A 19,898-nucleotide genomic window follows, 5' to 3' on the forward strand; every position below is an offset into this window, starting at 1 on the left:
TCGATCACACGGAAACAGCGAGGTTTTGCAGTTTTGCGAACCATCCAAGTTCAAGTTCAAGCTAATTAGGTCTAATAGCCAGTAATCGGCCAAACATGTGGTAAACAACCGGTCACAACCACGTCAGAGTTAATGTTTTGAAGAGTTTTTCATAAAATCGGAGCTGTTCTACTTCGGTATACTTGTCACCAAAATGCCGTGCAAAACCTCGTAGTCACACGACCCTAGTTGAGAATGAAACTTGTTACGTTCCGACATTACCATGTAGTTTTTACTCTCACCCATGATAACAATTGATCGTAACACGTACAAAGAAATGCTGGTACAAGACAAGTGATCATCGCATCGTGGGAATACAAGATGTTATACCCCGCCTTCTGGGAGAGCGCATGTTTATTCCAAGAATACGCACTGCGCCGCCGCCGCCAATCATTATGTATTTCTCATCAATTGTGACATACTGGCCAGTACAAATCGGAATGAAAGCCGGACGGAAAGAAAAGCTAATTTAAAATTTCGTTTTGCCTTCGCGATAGGGCCCTACGCTCTTTGTATAAACAAAACATATAGGTACCTTACACTCGATATGCTGGTTCAAGCATGGATAAGGTATGTCGTACAGACGGGTCAGAGTTTCCCCACCGGAATGGTTTCACACCGCCTCTTGCGTCAGCTAGCAGCTGATTAGCGACAGATGTGCAACACACGTCCGCAACACCCGATAATTAGTACATTTCTTAGACGCTTGCGAATAAATTAGGTATATTTCTTCATATCAGAAATGAAAAGTTGGGATTATTTACTCATCCTTATGGTTATTCCAACGAAGTAATAAATACTTATGTATTCATATTCATATTCATTTATTGATAATTAAGCTAATGCTAAATAAAAATAATAATTTAATGACCTGTTATCAGGTCATTGGAATTAAGATTAAATTTAATTAATTATCACAATATCGTAGTAAGTATTAATAATTTCAAATAATAATGTTTAAAAGAATCGATGTATTCACATTTAATAAATTCAGTCAGGTAAATTTCCTTCAAACAATTTTACATCGAGGTCGTTTTGTACTAAAATAGCAATTACTTTTTAATTAAAACAATAGCAACGTTTCATACCATTTTGGAAACTGCATTAAATGAGCAATCTTTTCAAATAAGGTGCCAGGTTTGCATGGTATATTTTTTTTACAGTATGTAGAGTCAAAGTTGTTTATAAAAAAATACGATTACCTTTTATGACTTTGAAAACCGTGTTTTTTTAAAACATACAGCATTACTCGATATTTTTTTTGACTGCGATCAATAGCAGGGCTATACAGGGTGATGCAACACCAAACAAATTCTAACGATATGGATTTTTGTACCGGCGGCACGCAAAAAACTGATCCAAGGTGTCGATTTTCAGCAAATTTATAAAAGTGTCAATATCTCGAAAATTATCGAGTTTTTACTAAGGTCATATTGTGATATTCTGGCCTCTCATGAGCTGACCTATCAGCCCTTTAAGGGATGACGTTGACTTTTGGGACACCCATATCACTTATGAGTCTAAAGCCGCGTACACACCGGGCCAACGAACGCCCAACGAACGCCAACGGTGATCCCAACGATGGATATTATTCATACATAATACAGGGCAGATTGCAGCAACGAAGGTCAACGAAAAACGTTCGTTGGCGTTCGTTGGCCCGGTGTGTACGCGGCTTAAGAACAACGTACAACTTACGTACGTAAGTACTTATGTGTTATTTCCATGGGTTATACTGAATACTTAGTAAGATTAACTTTGATGTCAGAATTGGCAATTCAAGAAGTCGAATCATCTTTGGTCACCTGACTTTGAACTACCTATATGGTTTATATGGATTTTTATGAATTTCCCACTTTTTCAAGCGCTCTGTAATGTATAAGTAAAGTCACGAACAATGAAAAATGGAACGTCAATGGCAGATGGAACCTTTTCATTGCTCGTGCGTGACTCTCGTGAATGTATTTGTGTTGAAAGTAGAGCTTTCCTCGTGGCAATCCAGTCGTAATCGCTGTAAGCTTCTTATTTAATTACAATCCCAATATCTCATAAAAATATTAGAATGTAATGCATGTAATACTAATGTAGTAAAATTGCGTTAATTGTGTGTATTATTAGATATTAGAATTAGTATGTACCTACCTACTAATACTGTCTTTTCTTGTCTTTTTTGGCTTTCTTTAGTAGTTATATACAGTAATCATTGTAAATAATTGTTATTACTTATAAAATTTTGATGTTATTGTTGACGTGACCATAGAGAAACTACCTACCACTTATGAAAAATAAAGGGAAAATAAGGATATAATCATTATAATGTACCTACTTATACATTTATTTGAAATTGTGGCATGGGCGTGGCTGAAAATCAGCGCTATTCTTATATTTAAAATATTCGAGTAGCCTTATATGCTGAGTCCACGTCCATTTTCGAGTTTGTTTTTTTACTTTTAACCATTGACATATATATTACCATTGCTTTTAACTATGTATGTGATTACTTACTATTGTTATTGTTTAAGTCCATAGATTTTTAGCATGTTAGTATTAAGATTAACTCGAAATAAACTTTCTTTTATCTTTATCTTTTATAAATGTTTCCAGTGAAAGAGTGACAAACATACAAATATTTTGCATCTAATTATGCAACGGAATGAAATGCTTTTTTTATCAACAGCTGCTTTATCTTTACGACTGGTAACGGGAATGACTATTTTAATAATACAATTTTTGAGCGGACAGTAATATCCAATAATATTTTGTAATGGGCTAGTAAGTAAAGTATCAGTTATTTTAATTATTGCTTCAATAGTTTCCTATTACACTGTTACATAACTCCTGGCCTTGTGTCATAAGTAGCTCTGTAGTCACATCACAAATCACAACTGCAGTCGTCATATGCTGCATTGGTATTGTTTTATCATATAACCGAGCAACTGTTGCCCTTAAAATGTTATCCATTGGATTTCCTTGTAGTTCAAGAGATGTGCGTGAAGAGACTGAAAAAATAATAAAAATGTTTTTGTTTCATTTAGTTTCCTGCACGGAAAATGACAACTGTATCATCAAAACGTGCAATAAAAAACAGCTACCTGTCTTCGTATTGTTTATAATTATGAAGTTCCCATCTTAATCTCACACAGATGGTAATTATACACAGATAGAGAGGAGCACCGCAGATAATTAAAGTATGAATCGCCTTTTAAAGGGGTCTTTAACGGTGAAACTTAGTGGTACGTACACGTTTAATTGTAACTGTCATAATTATGGATACGTACTTGTAGCTACTATAATCAGAACAACAGTCATTTGAGCAATTCCTGTGGTGCATGATAGTTTATTTTTATCTACATATAAAAAACATGCGGCAAAATGATGGGTTTCAAAATATCTATCGTTTTTTTCTATTTAAATAATAAATAATAAATAATAAATGTTTTTATTGGCACTAAAAGGTTTACATTTTTGTATCTTAATCTATTTCATAACTGAGTTAATAAAGGTACAATGACTTAATTATAAAACTCAGTAGTTTTACATTTCAAGAAATTATAATATCACTAATAAAATATTCTATAGGTACACAACTACACAGTAAGATACTAAATACTACTAGCACCTAAACTAGGCAGAGCCTGTGTCTTAGGCACTAGTTCCTTCCATTGACTTAAATAAATTTGCAAAGTTGATAACATAAATTTTATAAATTAATAACATTTATAATGAGGGTAGCTTGCGATTTAAATTATAATACTTGATGAGAGCAGAAGTAATATACATAAAAATTACAGAAGGATCAATGCTTTCGCAGGCCCAAACAATATCGCATGATTCAGATGTCTATTAAATTAATGTATAATTTTAAAGTAATAAATGTAGGAATAGTAGACTTTTGTTAGATGGTTAATGTTTAGATTTCGCTTTTAGCATTAAGTCCACCTTTTGTACACTTATATCTCATATTTGTGCCATAAAGTATGAAATAAATAAATTTCCGATTGAGATCACATAGTGAGCATCGGCGAGTCGATATTGAGTAATGCTTTTACTTCCCTGCTAGATAATACATAAACATTATGTACACATTTAGAATGTTGATGGGTTGGCATGTATACGATGTTTTCTTTTACCGTTAGGGCACGCGGAAAGAATAGTCAATAGCACTTGCATAATTCCAAAGAATTCATTCGCGCTACATGTTTGGGATTTGATTGCTTGATTGAATATTATTAATTTGATATGCTAAATATGTTTAACGATTTAATTGTTGAGGAAAATTGTAAAACAAACATTCTGTGAACCTAATATACTGTCATACACAAAGATTTAGTAAATCATGAGATGTTCAGGTAAAGACGACCGAATGGCGTAGTGGTTAGTGACCTGACTACTGAGCCGATGGTCCCGGGTTCGATTCCCGGCTGGGGCAGATATTTGTTTAAACACAGATATTTGTTCTCGGGTCTTGGATGTGCCCGTAAAATGGCAATAGGCCCGCCCCCTATTACATTGGGACTAACATAACACTCTGGCGAAAAGTGGGTGCAGCAATGCACCTCTGCCTACCCCGCAAGGGAGTACATACATTAGTACAAGGCGTGAGTGCGTGTTTTTTTTTTGTTTTTTTGTGTTCAGGTAAAATGTTTTAACTAACGATCAATGAAAAAGTTCCAGTGACATATGGAACGTTAATGACAGATGGAACTTCGTCACTGCCCGTGAGTGTACCTATATTATGCGATAAGTACGAAGTAAATCAATGATATCAAACAATGCGACTACTCTCAGTGGCAACCGCACTCAGCCGGTTTCGTACTGAACGGTATTCCGATGGATTACAGACAACTACCTCTATTACTTTCATTTGATCGCTTTCACCGCAGTCTAAAGTGAACTCTAAAACAGTGTAAGATACAGTTGAAAGTGGGGTAAGTGCAGTAGCTTCCGGCGGGAAGTGGCTGGCCGTGGCCAAGTGACGCTGATCACGAATATGTTTTTTTCACTTGATAAGGAAAGCGTTTCCTGCAGACGCCCCATCAGGCGGACGCATTAGCCGACACCTCTGGAATAGATCACTGGCGTCCGTCCGGCAGCACTTTCTTTGCAGTTTTCCTAAATATCACCTGTGCTACCACAAAAAACTTTAATCACTCTTTAACAAATGTTTAAAACGAAATTTGACAGATTTTGTAGGCGTTTGACAGCGCTAAACATCTGTTAAATTATGTCTGAGTTTTTGTGGTAAGACGTAGGATTCGTAGTATTATTTTCTCTATGGTGGTAATTGTTATTTTCGAAGCATCACAACCTTATGTTGTTGTTTGGTTGCATTCTGCAACTACACCTTTTTCTTATCAATAAGCAGTCCTAAATCTAACGATACGTTTGGAAAATAAAAACGTTTGAACTTACACAACATGTGACGATAACGTTTTTTTTAAATATTATTTGTTCTTTAAGATTTTTTTATATCAGCCATAACAACCACAAAAGCCAACACAACACTTTTAGCTTTTCTAATTCCGAGGTAGGTAATACGGGATAAGTATGGACAGCACGGAGAGAAAGACGTGCACGTCAAGACGTGACAAAAGTTTCCGCGCGATGTTAGTTAGTGACCGCGATGCAAAATTTGTATCAAATCTTGATATGTGCGTCTTGCCTCCGTGCTAGTCCTCCAGATGTGGATAAGGATACTGACCCAATAGTTATCCTTAAACGTGTGCGTGTTGGAAGAGCGCAGATGCATCATGTCTTCGAAGGTGTTCTGCCAGCGGTCCATGCCGGCCTGGAGCTTGGTGGTCACCGTCTCCCGGTTCATGGTAGCGCCGCGCCGCAGCCGGGGCCGCGCGCTCCACGCATTACCCTGTATGTGACGGCTGTCACAGATCCTGTGTGATGGCTCCAGTACACTGTGCACTTGTTTGGACCAGGACACTACCACAATCTGTTTCTTTATAGTCTTTTTCAGTACAGTCTAGTCTGTACCGCCTTCCTGGCTCCTGCACTAAGACGGCTGCAATGTGCACTTGTTGGGATCAGGACAGTACCACAATCGGTTTCTTTGTTATCTTTGTCAGGTCAGTTCAGTTGGTACCGTGTTCCTGTAGTGTAGAAATCTCTGGTGTGCTATGGATCTGAAACAACAGGAAGGTAATGTTACAGGTAATACGACATGCAAATAAAGTTATGTGACAAGATAAACGTTGACTGACGTAACCACGAAGGTCAAATTTGACGGTTGAGATAAAGATGGTTATCTAATAGTAGTACTGCCGCTAGACAAATTCATCAGTGCGCTCGGTTCGCTATCATAGTTCAAAAAGTGAGTTGTTAGGTTTTTTTAAACTACATGTCAGTATATAAATATATGATAATTATATTATGTGCGGAAAGTGTGCTATTTCGTCGAGTAGAGTACGCTAGTGTTTGTGACGCTACTACATTAGTGATACTGAAATTAGCATTACTTTGATGTGAATATAATTATGAGTTAATAAATGTATGCACTGATTAATATTATAAATTTAAGCATTATTGTATAATATTACGCATATACAAAGAAGAATCTCCATTACATTAATATATGAAATTCAATTATTCACGTGACATTAAATTAATTTTTGAATTTTATTTTAATTATAAATGAGGAAGAACACGACAGCCACTGAATTTAAATAATAGTAGCTTAGAGTAGTGATAAAGATTAGAAATTATCTAACAGTTACGCCTATTATGTATTTTTTAAACACGTTTTATGTAAAACAGTCAAAAGTAATAAAACTTTAAATCAAACTCGAGTCGTTGACATGTTAACGTGATACCGTTGGCTGATTCCAAACGAGATTGAATCTTAAGATAATCTTTATTAAGATATATTTTAGCTTGGATGCTGTGGTGTAAGTAGGGCGTGCTAATGTTGGCTAGACTGGTATTATTATGTAATGTTGGTAATAGCTTTAAACTGAGATCGTTGCGGTTTAAATGTGGAACAAATAAATATGGTGTCGGTAGGTTAATCCAGTAAAGTACCTTTCGAGTTAGATAGGTATATCACGGTTTACATTTAATCAATAGTGTCGCACGAAATAATGAAATAATAAAACGGGCAGCTACTTAGTGAAAAAATTATGAATTATTTCCAGAGAGGACATAAAACACATTGGCTTGGTATTATACTTGCTACGTTTACTACCAGCATCTCGTCAAAGCTATCAAATTAATATAATAATGATAGTACTTAGATCAGAATTAAGGAGGTAGTAAGATGTACCACTCATTGTGTGTTGGTGGGTGGGTCATGAATGAGAGGCGTGGGACTGCGGCGCCGGATGGTTCCAAGGCCATCGCAGCCTTACAAGGAAACACGCTCATTATCGTTTAGTAAGAACCATTAATGAACAAACTTATTGAAAATAAATATATTACCTATATAGCTACTTCTAATTTATGATGTTAAAAATTAAGTTGATGGGGCTAAATTCTGCGGTAAATACGACTTCAGAGACTGACAGAGACTGAGAGAGACAACGACACCATAATACCTTTATTAACCAAACCGAAATGACACCTCAAAGTAAAAAAATATTAGATCTCAGACGATGCTGCTGTTATGTTTATGTAGTGATCTAGTGATGTAACGAATGTCTGTTTTTGAATATTCGCGAATACGAATACAGCAACGACGGCAGCATGCAATATCTGGTGAATCTGAATCATAACAAGGGCATCAACAGGTTCCTAAAATCTAATTAGCATTTCATAAGCTTCCACACTTGGCTCTTGCGCTTGCGTAATAGAGATGCAGCCGCGCTCGAGACTTGAACCGCTTTGAGTTGCCGGAATAATAATTTGTATTAATCTGTTGTATTTTCGACAAATGACCTTATCACAGCGTATGTAGAAACTGCCAAGAGGAAGCGCTTCCGTTAGCCGTTATTACGCTCTTCAAGACCATCCACCAGCTCATAGTATGCGGCTTCACGCAAGCCTGTGAAATCGCCCTCTTGTGTACTGCTCGGGAATAGCAATCGATTCGTTATAGAAAGCCAACAATCGGATCAACGCGTCGATTCGGCACTTTCACTTAACCGGCGACCTCAGTGACGTCGCCTGACGTCACATTCCGTAATACCGCGATTTTCGGCCATTACGAGGCGAGATGATTAGAGCATAAATATGTTGTTCATTTTACAACAAAACAGGTACCTACTTAATAGTACCGGCGATGTGCCAGACTGGTCGGTTGCGAAAATTATAAAATGTGGGGACAACTAGCCGCCGGCAACGACATTATCGGGTGGATGCAATGCGATTCGATTTCTAAATCGATTCTAAAGTACTCGATGATCACGTCGTACTCGATGTGGAGTTCGCAATTAGCCTCAATGATATTATAATACTGACCTTCCTGTCATCTGCGTTGATTTAAGATCACAGTTTCCTTTTATTCATGAGAATCTTTATCACAATAATCTCTTCGGTAAAACTAAATACTTGTATTCTGCCCTATTCTAAATGTGAGTATAGTATAGTTAAACTGACCATTTTTTTAGAACTCAAAACGGGACGTCCATAGGACCATAGATAATATACCTATGTATTATTATAAATCTAATATATATATAGTTTAGTGCAAATTTCTCCATTATCGGTTAGATAAGTAGTTGTCAAAAAGAAGAAGCAATCACTAGCTTCATTTGCACCATTTATATGACTGACAGTAATTATTAAATTATGAGCAACATATTGTATTTTTAGGGCGGATTCGGCCAACGTCGAGTAAATTTTACTCTCGAGTAAAGTACCAGTTACTCGCGAGTAAGCAGGATTTTGCATTCTACCAAACCTGAAACCAAGATAACTAGCTTATCCCAAGAATAAAATGTTATACCGCCAAAATTGACCGTGTAACGAGCTTATCCGAGAGTAATTTTGTAATGGCGGCAGCACATCAGCTGATTAGAAAACCGTCATAATGACATATAAACACATCTGTCAAAACATAAACAAAAGTACGTTAAAAGGCAAAGTCTCAGAATAACAACAGCGAATAAAATATTAAAACATAAACAATTTCATACTTTTATAATCCATTCAAACTAAGTTGGCATGTCATTTCTATTGCATGCTTTGAAACGCAGCTATTTTTATTTTAGTTGCATTACAGTTTCGTTCCTCGTTCATTCAATTTAATCATGGTATAACTTGGTAGAATGCAAATGTACTTATCCTAGATATTTACTCGAGTATAATTTTAATCCCGGTATAGTTATTCTCGTGTAACGTGATGTTTGGACGAATCCACCCTTAGTCGTATTATATTTCTGGCAGGAACAAATTTGCTTTAATAAAGATGGTGATGATTTTAAATGAGAGTGTAATTCTTGACACGTTTTGTTTATATTAACCTTTGTTATCAACATGGCCTTCACCTTCACAACTGAAACCTGCAAGTGTTTTTTTCAGACGTCGTCAATTTATTTAGTAACGAAAATATTTTCTCTACTGGAGCATTTGTACCAGGTACACTTAAAATATATTCAATTAAAATAAAAATATTTTCATGTTGCAGATTGTTGGTGTGAAAGTGTTTGAATACTTATTATTCCAGTCCAAAATTCGTCAAATACTTCCGTATCTTTAGTACTGTCAATATATCCCTTTTCAATCAATACATCCAATTCTTTTTGTACATCTTCCCACGCAGGTTTTTTTTTTAATCTACCCAAATCTCCATTACTGTATTAAAAAGTTAGTCCATTCTTACAAATATTCACGACTCGTTTTATAAAATTCTTTAGCTGCTGTTTCCACGAAATCTTCATAAATATTATCTTTTAGTTTTATGATCAAATTACGAACACTAAATGGAAGAAAGTGGTTTGTTTGTTTCTGAATATTTTTTTTGAAGACGGGACTATTTTGAGTCCAGGATCATTATTTGGGGACAACAGGACTTGTAGTCGAATAAAGGGACAGTCCCGTTCAAAACGGGAATGTTGGTAGACGTACACAATAATGAACGTATCGAATGTAAGGCAGTTGATAGGACTAGTTGCCAGTTTTCCGTTGCCAGATCGTACAGTACATTTAAATGTAAGTTTAATTAATTACATGTTACTTGAATTATAATGAATAAACGTATAGTACTATGTCCAATTCGTGACAATGGACATAATGTATTATGATGGCTGCACTGATTACTGTTGTTGCAAATATTTATCATTTTTCTTTCTTTAGAAATGCTGCACCGAGTACTGTGGTTGCAAATATTTTTCATTTGTCATTCTTTAGAAATAAAATAATCAAGCAATACGAAATTTTGACCGTGCACCTGTTATCGATCGGATTGAGGCTGACGCTATAGCTATCACACGGGATCAGATAAACATGTTGCAGTTGACACTGTCAGATACAGCTATCAGTTCATGTATCACTTTAGATTGTTTATCAAACTTCCAAAATGATCAGCCTCTCAATAATGATAATAAGAGAATAAAAAAAGAAGTAACTGGTAAGTACTCTACGATCTACGAGGTATAAATTAATCACAGCTCGAAATAAAAGAATATAGAAGGGAAATGGTTTCAGCCAACTATTTGTAATTATAGGTTGCTATAAATTTAGACGGCATCGACATCTATGGCAGGTTTCTCTCAGAGAAGGTTCTCCATAGGTTGACAGTTTTGTTCTGCGAATGCCGGGTCATCAGGTAGGGTAGGTGGCTTCAGGTTTCCACGTCGCGTGTTTTGAAACTATACAAGGCCAGAATGCAGAGGTTGGGACTGCTCGCGTATATTTTCAAATTAAAATGGTGCCATGATTTACTTGAAAGTATACAAGGCCATTACGCACTAATCGCGTATATTTTCAAGTAATTTGGGCCAAAATTATGCCTTGAAAATATACTGCAGCAGTTACCACTGCGTACTAATCGTGTATATTTTCAAGTGCCAAGCGGCAATGCGAGCACTTGAAACTATACGTGATTAGTTACCAGTTAGCCATTTTGAATTGTTGCTCTCTCTTTCTTTCATGCGTAATAGTAATAAGTCTATTGCTTTCTAAACATTGCATCATCATTCCGCACTTGGTATTGTTTGTAAGTGTTTTTTGTTTACATAGGACAGTTAAAAAGTAAATTGATTTAAATTAAACTGTAGAACTGTTATAAATAGTAAAAATGATCTCAGTAGAGGGTGTAGAACAATTCATAAAAGACCATTACGGTGAATTCAAAACTTGATGAAAAATAATATGTGTCTGTAATAGGTCTATCTATACGGTAATACCTACTGCACTCACGAGCAATTAATAAGCCCAAGTAGCAAAAAATCAACACCAAATGACCCCAATTTTTTAAAACATTTAATTTAGAATTTGATCAAAATTTACGTTATAGGTTTTGATGCGCTGTTAAATGTATATTAATATTGCCGAGGGCGTTATTAAGCTAGTCTTTTCCGTTCAGGATCTATCGTCACTTGAACTTTTTCATTGCTCTTGAGTGTAGTAGGTATTACTCTTAATTCATATAAATAATAAGATGTTAGTATTCTTACTTATAAGTAGGTATGATTGCTATAAATATCAATTTATCAATCAAAATAGAGCTTGTTCATCTTTATTTATTAACATTCTATAGCTATGACAGGCAGAACAAGTAAATTGTAGTCATGTACATTTACCGAAATAGTTAAGTAAATCCGAATCAGCATGTAGGTATAAATTATATGCGACAAGTTCGCCAATCAAGCAATGTGCGTAATAGCAATGTATATTTTCAAGAACGATTCAGTAAATCCCAACTTGAAAGTATACGCGATTAGTACGCACAAATCGTGTATATTTTCAAGTAAAGTATTATTATTTTTTACTTGAAACTATACAGTGCTAGTACACTATGGGTATGTTCTGGCCTTGTATAGTTTCAAAACACGCTTCCACGTCCGTGACGTCACTCTCTTCCAGTCCTCCAGCTACTCAGCTTTTCTGAAGAAAAAAAAAACACGCACTCACGCCTTGTACTAATGTACTCCCTTGCGGGGTAGGCAGAGGTGCATTGCTGCACCCACTTTTCGCCAGAGTGTTATGTTAGTCCCAATGTAATAGGGGGCGGGCCTATTGCCATTATACGGGCACATCCAAGACATTTTCTGAGAACATCAAAAACCGATAATCTGCAAGTTGATTCGGCAGTGAACCCATCATTTCTACCGAAGAACCGATAACCAGACGAGTTTACAAGTAGAAACCACGAACAGGCAAACATGGAAATTCTATATGTATTTATAACACAATAAACTAAACCAAAATAAAATAGCCCTTGAAATACGGAATTGAATTCGTGTTTAAGTTTATGTTGCAATGTGATACAGAATGTTACCTTCTGATACGGAATTGCACCGATTTCAGGGTTCTATCGTGCATCAGTCAATATCTGTCGATGAAACTGTTTGGTGAATATAAATGTTCCATTGCACGCAGCTCATTGAATTGCCAAAGGAAAGAAAAATACTAATGTCATCACGTTTATAGAAAGGTATAATTATACAGTTACTAAGACTATAAAAAAAATAATTATCGAAATATACAGAACCCTCAATGCTGGCACTGATGGCCGAGCGGTCACGTGATAGCGTCACGGCCACTTCACCGGTGCAGGCAACTGTACAACCAGGGGCCCGTTTCACATAACTTGCAATTCTATTTAATTATAAAAATACGGCCTTGGAAGTTTAACACAATATCTCAGCTTGATCTTGATTTATAAATTTCATTCTGTTTTTGTCATTTAGAAATTTTCGTTCAACAGGTGTTATATTATAAGAAAAAAGGCTCATTGTCCTGAAACACTTTTGATATAGGAAATGTTCGGAATAATCACCACAATTATTTCTTTAGTGTTTATTATTTAGTTATAGTTATAATTATAAGGTTGTCCTACGTGTTGCTCAAGCGATTGGAGCCATACACGGAAAAAATCCTTAGTGATTATCAGTGTGGTTTTAGACCCAACCTTAGTACAGTCGATCAGATCTTCCTCCTGAAGTAGCTTATGGAGAAGAAATGGGAATACGCGCAGAGCATCCATTCACTTTTCGTGGACTTTACTAAGGCTTACGTTACGACAGCATTGATCGAGAAGCGCGACACTATCCTACGCAACTTTAAAATACCGGAAAAAATAGTGAACATGGTTGAGGTTGCCACCAAGGAGAGTAGGATGAAGGTTCGTGTTGGAGGAGAACTGACGGATGAGTTCGCGGTGGTCACCGGTCTAAAGCAGGGGGATGCCCTATCGCCTATGCTTTTCAACCTAGCCCTGGAGCATGTTCTCAGAGGAGATTTAGAACTTGACTTTGGGCTACAACTCAATGGAAAGCACAAGGTGGTTGGCTATGCCGATGACCTAGCATTGCTGGGCAAAACAGCTGAAGAGGTTCGGAAAGCTGCGAAACTCCGTGATACAGAAGCCGGAAAAATAGGTTTATTCTTAAGAATAAACCGCGGAAAAACCGATTATCTCCACATGAAGCGCTACAAGGACAAGTCCGTTCGCAGACAAGACCTGCATGTTGGAGATGTGACGTACAAAGGGGTCTCCCGGTTTAAATACCTAGGCTGCACTGTCACGGATACGAACACTCGCGACGAGGAAATCGATACCCGCATCCAAAGCTTCCTGCGCTGCAGTGCCGCTTTGCATAAAGTGTTGACGACTAGGCTTCTGACAGAGCTGGCTAGGCCATCTCCAGAGAATGGGAGAAAATCCTACGCAAAAAGAGCCTACTTGGGCCGTCCGACGGGGCGCCGCGCCGACCGGTGGCCCGGCCTAGGTACCGCTGGAGTGACGCGGTGGAGGCGGACCTGCGCGAGCTACAAGTCGTAGACTGGCGGGAGACTGCACTGGACCGTCAGAAGTGGCTATCTCTTGTATCGGAGACCAAGACTCACTTTGGGTCGCTGAGCCAGCGGAGTAAGTAAGTAAGTATAATAATATTAATTAATTATTTCTTTTGGCTAACAATTCATTTTTAAATCACTCATTTTCCATTATAAAACTGTGACTGTATTAGAATAACACATGAGCCAGGGTATAGGTACCTATATATTACCTATAATGTGGATGCGGAGCGGATAGCCGATGCCAGCGGATGCCGCGCGTTGGACCGTGTAGCCCTCGAAGCGTGTCCGACCGACAACCAATACGTGTATGTATATAATACGAGTATAGTGACGCTGGCGTGGAGAATCTCTGCAATCGTAGTTAATCTTTGAAAAATTGCTAACATTATAAGTACAGTGTATAATTACGTCTTTCATTGATAGCTGTTTTTGTAATTCTTTTCAATTCGTTCGATACAGTATTAAACTCAAGTCATTAATCTGACAAGACCAGTTTCCATATAGAGTACCAACGTGGTTAGTTTATAAAGACCGTCTGAGTACGTTTTTAAGTTTAAATTTAAATCTACTGACAGACTTTACGTATGCTCTTATTTTCAACACATCAAGGGCACTTCGTCTTACTTTCGAAAAGGATAAAGTATTTATTTATAGTCAATAAATATTGTCTGCTGCATATTATATTAATGTCCTTGGCTCTTGAGTTAAAATGGGCAATTTGCTGTGTAACCATTGCAGAAACAGATAAATGAATCTCAAATCTTATATACATAAATTTGCGGATACATTTTTCCGGATGCTTTACATACTGATAATATTTCGTATTCCTACTTGTGGAAGTTCAAACATAAAATCCATGTTACGTCTTCCAACAATTAGGTAATAGTAGCTGTATGGAAATGATGAATTTCTAGTCATTTATAAAATTACGTAAGTTAATAATTCTTGCAAAAACGAGGGTCCCTCACTAACGAAAGTATGATTTAAAATTTATAAGTGAGTAGTATGGAGATTTGGCACTTATGAAACTGCACTGTACTTAAGTGGTAAAAATACATCGAAAACTAAGTATTTATGTATATCTTGAGTCTTGACTTGATACAATATATTGCGATACTGCGACCAGCCGAAACCTATGCCTATGGTAAAATCACCCCTAAGCCATGCAATTTTTACATTAATTTACGGGAGTATCTAGAACTCTCAAACCTAACCTCCAATTGCAATATTTCACTATTGAGATACCAGGATAACAGAAAATGAACGGAGTAACAGCGTAGTAAGGACGTTCATAGACACGACACTACACCGACATTTGCACAGTGTACAGACAGAAGCAGTACACTTACGTACTACAGAGGGGGGACATACGCGAAACCACCCCACCCATCCCCATCTACCCTTCCACAGCAATTTTGCTACGTAAAATCTCAATCGAACCTTATTTCAACGGCATAGGTGATAGAGTTGGAAAAACAGGCTCGATTGATTCATACACTCATATTATTTACTCACATTCTCACATACGAGTAAAGTCCGATTTACCATTCCACATATCTTTCACATTTCTAGGCTCCTAGTACAAATAGTTGAACCGCCGCCTCGTCGTTTCCTATATGATAGTTTCCGTGATATAAAAATGTGTACATCTTTGATACTCGTACGTCTGTTATTATTATGTATTCAAGCATGCAGGCAGAGGTGCATTGCTGCAACAATTTTTTTATACCTTTTAAATCTCACTGTATCAGAGAACCCCGGGTCTTAATAATAATTAACTATGCTTAACTCACAGTTTCAAGAACAAATTCTTTGGGAATGAAACTTAACGACATCATTCTTGTAACAGACCATCATCCTTACTTACTTTCCTAAATTTTTGTGAATATCAGGACGAATCTTCATAGTCGACAGGAAATAAATTACAGTGTGAAAATAACCAGAAAAAGTAAATTACTTGAAACAAAAACAAGAAAGACTGAAAGCAAATGTGCTTCGGTCCAACAACGAGTGAATAGTTTTACTAGTTTAACTCACCAACATGAATATAGGAGTTACTTACGAACTTTAACCCATGGCAATAAGGGTGAAAAGCGAATAAATATTTCTGTAACTGTCTCCTAAAAGCTTATGGTGTCCTGGTAGCGCGCGGCTCATTCCGGTCAATACCTCGCGCCGGTCTTGGCAATCTACGCAGAAACTGCGCACATTTCTACCAGGGTCGCAGCGCAGGGGTGGAGATCTTCCCTATCGAAGCCTGCCACACAACGCCCTTCTTGTCGTACACGACACCGTATGTTTTTTAAAACAAAAAATAATTTAATTATTTTATGAATGAAATGGACAGAATATGAAAGAATATTTCTTCTCAGCATATGTATTTTCATGTATTTTAAATACATTCACTTACTTTTGGCGTCTGAAAATTGCGTTTAAGTACCTTTTTTAATTTAATGTACACTGACATTGTAGCCAGAAGTAGAGCAGATTTGTCGTCTATCGGCGAGGTCGTACTCTGGTAGTTATACTCATAATGCTAATTGAATTATCGCGACCTTTCTACATTGGAGTCAAATAACAAGAATTAGGTACAAAGGCTGCAGAATAACTGTACAGAATAAATAGATACTAACAAGTCGGCTATTATGCCTCTAATTTCACACATTGTGGTCATTACCTATTTAAGTAATTTCAATCAATCAATCAGTCAATTTCAATTATCATTGACAAAAAGTCTATAATTTTTGGCAATTTGGCATTTAAAAAATATAAATTACTAGTTGTTACTACAAAATTTTAAAAAGTATACTAAGGGCCTGTTCCACAATGTCTGGTTAGTGGTTACCTGTCGGATAAAATACATACTGTCACTGTCTAAAAAATAATGACAGAGAGTGACAGCATGTATTTTATCCGACAGGTAGCCACTAACCAGACATTGTGGAACAGGCCCTTAGTATATGCTAATTTAGCTTCCTAAATACCAAATTTCATCTTTAAAAGTTGCTCCAGCTGTTGTTTTGTGAAAAAGTAAGAAACATCCATACTTACACATAACTGTCACGTTTATAATGCACTCACAAGCAATGAAAAAGTTCCAGTGACAATAGTACTAAATTACTCCTAAAATGAAAAGGCTAGTTTTAAAAGGCTTGTCTGCAATACATAACATAACATAAACATATATTTATTGTAATAAGTGAATAAGCAATATTGAAGTAAATGACAATGTGCGTTTTGGGACCTATGTCCAATAAATATGAGTCATACATCGTTGGATAGCTCTTTTTAAGTGAGCAAAAAAATATTATGACGACAAATCCGTATAAATTGTCCATTTTGAAATATATTCGTCGGAAGGAAGTATTTTTCTATGGGATTGCAGTCTCTCTCCTGATGACAGTTAGGGCGTAATACACGTAAACACGTATTATTAAAATGTGAGAAATTACTTTCAACTGGTTTTATTTACTGAGATAATAAACAAATATAATATTATAAGGAAGATGATCATTTTGTAATCAAAAATGAAAATGAATGTGAAAAAATGACAAAAACATTAAAATTACAGAAATAAAATATAAAAACTTTCAAGGTACGATTATTCTAATTGGACAGTAAATCAGGGCTGGCGCTTCCGTTACTCATATTCTGCAAAAAAATACCTTTTCAACGACGTATCACTCATTTCTATTGGTGATGGTCCCAGCTTCCATATATTGGTGCCCATCATCATTTAACAGCGCATCAGAATATAACGAACTAAAAACATTAATATTTTGTTCAAATGTTAAATGAAATGTTTTATAACTTGGGGTCTTTTAGTGTCGGACTTTTGTAAGTGGAACTTCTTTATTGCTCGCCAGTGAATTAGTACGCTAAGATGAACAACGATCGCGACTCCCTTTCTTGCAAGTTGCACTGTGTAAGGCCGTCCACTTTTCAGGAGAACTAGCTACCAATAAACTCTAGATAACTTAGGTACAATCAATACCTAGCTCACTCCATCGGGACTCGCTAAGAGAGTCGGTCGTGTTCAGTGATTTTCTACAATATGTTTTACCGATTGTCTTCTGTTTACGAGTAGTATTATTTGTGAAAGATTGACGTGTGAATGTTGTAATTGTGCAATTATTATATTTTGGTTCAATACCAACCGTATTGAACCAAAATATAATGAACCGAGGCTTTTTTGTTTGTCTTCATCGAGAGTGTTCATAGAAACCGACCGTCGAGTCACGTAAATCTTAGAGCTGTCCAACTATTTATTCATTCAATGACATCCCGCTAAATAATTAACGAACGCCCCAATGTTAATGAGGCACCTAGCTAGACACAATGTAATAGGTAGGATGGGAAACGAAATAATGTCTTTCGTACAAAGCCTCACACGTTATACTTTTTTTTATCAAAGCATTTAGTTACTTTCCCCTAATTCCGGAGATGTTTGTTGTTTGATAATAAAAATCTGACGTAGGCCCCTCCGCCTGCGGGGTGCGGTGTAGACACGGCGGGGGGCAGGGGGCAGTCCGGGAGGTGGTGAAAGTATCCAAATAAGAACTCAATCTGCTTCAGCAAATGGAATAAAACATTGAATTGAAACGCGTTGTGTGCGTGTGTGTTGAATATAATAGGTGATAGGTGTGCGTGCCCCAGATGTCAGCGATGTAATGTGTGTTGAGTGTGAATGTGTGATTCTTCTCAATGTGTGCTTTGTGATTGGATGTGTTAGCTGATTGAAACACCTGATTTGATTTTTAACAGTCAACAGTTAAGTTTTTCCTTTGGAAATTTACTTTTATAAATTTTGAGAGATGAATAAACATGGATTCACTTGATTTTAATTATAATACCAAATTAATATTAAAAATTTATAAAAGGGGCAATATTTCGAATTATATCGAACCTTTTACTAAGGTCATAAGCAACACTCCTGGGCTGGCCTATCAGCCCTCTAAGGCGACGTTGACTTTTAGGACACCCTGTATACGATAGTATAGAACTTTTAGTAAAACATGTTTACACATTGTGCAGTGAATAGTGATGGATAAGAGTCGCCACGGGACATTCTGCTTACTAAAAGAGGGTAATTTCGAGATGACAACTCGTGAATAGCCGAGGTGTTCAGTTTGCAAAGAACAAACGGCGAAGTGAATAGTCCATTGTGTAGTGACGAGTGATTGACCCAGTCCCCGGTTCGAATCCAGTCGAGAAACTACCATTGTGCCGCTCGAACGAGGAGATGCCTTATCTGACCCAATTATCGAAAGGATAGTTTATAGCCGGCTAGTTTTCGGTTGAAATGATCTATAAGCTTGGCTATCTTTTATCCTTAGGTCGGACCTTTTTTTTAGTTGGATTAAGTAAACATGTTTTTAATAAATAATAAAAATAATAGTAAAGTACTTAGCCGCTGTTGGTAGGAAAAACGTGTCAGAAAAGGATATTTATAATAAGCCGAAAGAGCGTTTAATTTGCACTAATTTGATAAAAGACTAAGATAAGTATTTAAAAAGTTGATCAGAATGTCTACCTAAACAGCTCGACGATCTTTCGGCATCTACTACTTTTGTGACATCGTGTACCTATATTCTTGATACAAAACTATAAAATGTGAAACTCTGATATAGTCGATTTGATTTTACAATTACTTACTATTACTACTGACATAAGAGATAGACATTACTATCAATTTAGTAGAAAGCGAAACTCTACACAACCGCGTAACATAGTCTTAGTAATTATTATAAAAGATTTTTAATAATAAAGCCAGCAAAAACCACATTGTAAAGTATTTTTTCAGTGCTGAAGGATCATTTATTTATTAACTACACGGAATGCGAAGTGCAAGTTTACTGCAACGAGATAAAGTAGTCGTTTCCATGAAGCAAGAATGACACTCCAGATCAATCGTAAACCATAATACATAAATCGTAAACAGATTTGAA

The 19,898-nt window shown here is 36.6% G+C and overlaps 1 protein-coding gene across 1 annotated transcript in view; it reads right to left on the minus strand.

Moving 5' to 3' along the window:
* Window positions 1-19,898, minus strand: part of LOC105388278 (nostrin) — a 50,130-nt gene that overhangs the window by 16,992 nt on the left and 13,240 nt on the right. The window contains exon 2 of the mRNA XM_038122013.2: window positions 5,741-6,176. Coding sequence (XP_037977941.2) covers window positions 5,741-5,860 — 120 coding nt within the window. The 5' untranslated portion in view covers window positions 5,861-6,176. The remainder of the gene's footprint in view (window positions 1-5,740; window positions 6,177-19,898) is intronic.

This window comes from Plutella xylostella, chromosome Z, assembly GCF_932276165.1.
Source record: "Plutella xylostella chromosome Z, ilPluXylo3.1, whole genome shotgun sequence".
Taxonomy (NCBI): Eukaryota; Metazoa; Arthropoda; class Insecta; order Lepidoptera; family Plutellidae; genus Plutella; species Plutella xylostella.